The 3,710-nt window shown below is 51.2% G+C and overlaps 1 protein-coding gene across 1 annotated transcript; it reads left to right on the top strand.

Annotated features, from left to right (window-relative positions):
• The first annotated feature begins 1,057 nt into the window (after positions 1–1,057).
• LOC103974884 (LRR receptor-like serine/threonine-protein kinase RGI1) lies at positions 1,058–2,682 on the top strand. Its single transcript, XM_009389788.2, is given in 2 exon segments — positions 1,058–2,261; positions 2,339–2,682. Coding segments are annotated over 2 exon segments (1,548 nt in total).
• The last annotated feature ends 1,028 nt before the right edge of the window (positions 2,683–3,710 follow it).

The following is a 3,710-nucleotide window of genomic DNA, read 5'->3' as shown; positions in this document are numbered from 1 at the left end:
TGTGTGTTGACATTCAAAGATTCTATTACATCTCTCCTTCCACATCCACCAAATAGCGCATCTGAAAGTAATCTTTGCCAGTTGTGTAAGTGGCCCTTTTCTTGAGAAACATTGCATAAGGTCGCCTAGTTCTTGGTGCAAGTTTGGTTGCGGTAGTCTATTGAGTTCAAATCGCTGGAGAATCACATTGCATAAGGTCGCCTAGTTCTTGGTGCAAGTTTGGTTGCGGTAGTCTATTGAGTTCAAATCGCTGGAGAATCTCGTCTATTGAGTTCAAATCGCTGGAGAATCTCCTTCCATATCCATTTTGTATAATCACAAGCAAAATAGAGGTGGTCAACAGTTTCTTCTTGTTGCAAACAAAGGGAGCATCGGTTAACATGATAGATACCTCTTCTTTTCATATTGTCTATTGTAGGTAGTTTATTGAGAAGGGCCTGCCATGTACATAAGGAGTGTCTTTGTGATCCTGGTCGATCCCATGTCCAACTGCTTGGGACCCACTTGTTATTTCTTTGCCTAATTTGATTCCATGCGGATGTGGCACTAAATTTGCCATTGTCATGAGGCCAAATAAGTATATCTGAAGAGTTATTCCTGATTGGAATAGCTATGATAGTCGGCTAAAGTGATAACATTTCGGGAGAAATAGGATTAGGGAGACACTAGGTACCGTTAGCAATGAACTCGGAAACCTTCCAATCTTTGGGAGCCCCAAGATCTTTTCGTATTCTGTCGCCATATAATTGAAATATACTCTTCCCATTCACCCAAGGATCGTACCACATATTAGTACTAGTTCCAGAAGAGATTGCATAAGAAATGTGTTTGATTAGCCAATTCACCTCATTAACTTTCTCATGCATAGAATTAGAATGTATGCATCTGAGTAATGTAGTAAACACGTTATATATATATATATATATATATATATATATATATATATATATATATATATATATATATAGTTGTAATCCAAATGACTGTATGCATGTCTTCATCATTCAAACCACATAAACTCCCTCCTTCTTTCTCTCTCTCTCTCTCAGCCATTCAAATGGCAGAGACTTCATCAACGCTGATAGCCTTCTTCTTCCTCCTCTCCCTCGCTGTCATCACCGCAACTCTACCTTCCACTCTGATCGAAGAACTGAACAAGCCCCCGCCGCCGGAATTCACTGCACTCGTCTCCAACTGCGCCCGAGACCCGTCTCTCCGCTAATGCAACGCTGTGACCACTGACCTCGCCGGCATCTACAAGTCCACCGTCGTCGCTCGCCATCTCTGCGCTGAGTCCAGCAATCCGGACTGCAACTTCTCCTTCGCCAAGATCGACCTCTGGTCGCGCCCCCGCGTCGCACCTCTGTACCTCTCCTTCGCCTTCCTCTGGTCCTACTGCCCCTCCTCGATACGGACCATCGACCTCGCCAACAACTCCCTCCATGTCGCGTTCCCGTCGGATGTGCTCCGTTGCTCCCAGATCCAGTCCCTCGATCTGAGCCACAACCTGCTTGTTGGGGACGTTCCTTTGGCGGGCCTCGCGAGCCTTGCGAACCTCTCCTTCTTGAACCTGTCTTACAATCGATTCTCCGGGTGCAACAGAGAAGGAGTCGAACTCTTCAGGAGGTTCGACTCGTCAAGCTTCATTCATTCGGGACTCCTGCCGGGGGATCACCGCCATAGTTCCGAGATCACGGCGACCATCTTGTTGCTGGTAGGAGTCTTGGTCTCAGTCCTATCGGTGGTTGGCTTAATCGGCCAGCTGCTACTGCGTTAGAGGAGAGACAAGTTCACGACGGCAATGCTACGGAAAGCAACCAATGGGTTCTCGGAGACTCTGGTGAGGAAGGCGGACGGGGAAGACGTGTACATAGTAAGACTAAGAGATGGAGCAGAAATCGAGGTTCATGTGCAGAGAGGAAATGCTTTTCGTCGAACGTTCGGCGAAGATTGCAGGATTCTTGCGCAACTGAGGCACAAGAACGTAGCCAAGGTGATCGGGTGGTGCGATCGGAGGGATATGCAAGCTGTAGTGACGGAAGGCGTCCATGTCCGCAGCGTGGAGGAGTGGTTGGTGGTGGCTCCGCCATGGAAGCAAAGGCTGAAGGTGATGATGGGGGTCATGGACGGCATCTGCTACCTCGACGAACACTGGCCTCGCGTTGGGTACGACCTGAGGACCAGAAGCGCATTGCTGAGGGAAGACATCGAGCCTTCGATCTGCAAGTTCAAGGTCCGAAATCCGGATTCCGAATCCACGAGTAAGCCTTCGTGTTCCTTGCAATACCATCACTTGATCTACTCACCGAGCAATCTCCTTTGGTCATCTGGTTCGTAGACGTATACTGGCTCGGCATGTTCGTCTTGGAGGTGGTGGCCAACAAGAGGCCAAGGGAAGCTTTGGAAGCAAGCGAAACAGGGTTCATAGATTGGGTGAGGCTGAAGTGTCCTGCACAGATCAAGAAGGTGGTGGATGAGAAGATGAAGAAGCTCACTGCGGCTTCTTTCGAGCAAATCAAGCAGGTCACCGCCATCGCCTTGGAGTGCACCGACGTATCAGCCGAGGGATCGCCGACCATGAAGCACGCCTCGAGGATGCTTCGTAGAGCTTGTGTACCGAGCTCGGCGCAGGCCGTTCATGGCCATCATCATCATCACCACCATCATCATCAACAGGCATGATTAGTGTTAGTGTAAACAACCTTAAGCTGTGGCCTCGGGACCGACCCAATTGGGTTCGGGTCCGAGTGATTGGGGATCTTCCTGGGATGACCCTTGAGACTGCTGAGGTGGCCGCCTGCGGTGGTCTGATCGGGATGGAGCAGTCGCTGTTTTCACTAGAGAGGGACTCCTCGCCCGGGCACGCGGTGGGAGGCACTTTGTCTTCGCACCTGCACACAGGTCGGGTCGGGGGGCTCGACCTGACCCCTCCAACGGTCAAGTCAGTGGATAGTCTTAGGGAGTTTTTTTTTCCTCTTCTTTCCTTCTCCGTTTCCTCGGAGCGCGAGGGTTTTTATAGTAAAGGTTGTTGTTGCCTGATGTGCCTACTTGCAAGGAGCAGGATCGTACTCCCGGTAATGTCTGACAGCGGTGTTGGCGTGGCGTAAAGGACCGAGCCTGAGCAGGATGTTAATGTGCCTCGGTCGACGTTCCGATCTGTTTGACTAGGTGCTGTCAGGTCAACCGAGGCACGAGGTGTCATCAGGGGCGACTAACGTCAAACCGAGCCTTATCGCCATTATTACCCTCATCATATTCTCCCCTCCCCCCCCCCCGAAGGAAGCTATGTGTCGATTGTTGTAAGGGGGAGTCCGAGGCATGGCTTCAACTTTAAGAAATTATCCCTACCGGGCGGTTGCCGATCCGTTACCAAGGGTATGGGAATCGTGGAGTTTAGCAACTAAGGAGGGCTGGGCGTGTAGCGGTGGTCTCAAGCAACATGCAACCGAGGAGTAAGACTCAGTCGGGCAGGCCGAGTAGAGGTGGTCTCGGGCAACATGCAGTCGAGGAGCAAAGACTCAAGCGGGCTAGCCGGGCAGAGGTGGTCTCGGGCAACATACAACCGAGGAGCATGACTCAGGCGGGCTGGCCGCGTAGAGGTGGTCTCGGGCAACATGCAGCCGACGAGTAAGACTCAGGCGGGTTGGCCGCGCAGAGGTGGTCTCGGGCAACATGCAGCCGAGGAGTAAGACTCAGGCGGGCTAGCCGCG

This window comes from Musa acuminata, chromosome BXJ2-4, assembly GCF_036884655.1.
Source record: "Musa acuminata AAA Group cultivar baxijiao chromosome BXJ2-4, Cavendish_Baxijiao_AAA, whole genome shotgun sequence".
Taxonomy (NCBI): Eukaryota; Viridiplantae; Streptophyta; class Magnoliopsida; order Zingiberales; family Musaceae; genus Musa; species Musa acuminata.
Note: the sequence above shows the minus strand (reverse complement) of the source record. Positions and strands in the feature narration are given on the sequence as shown.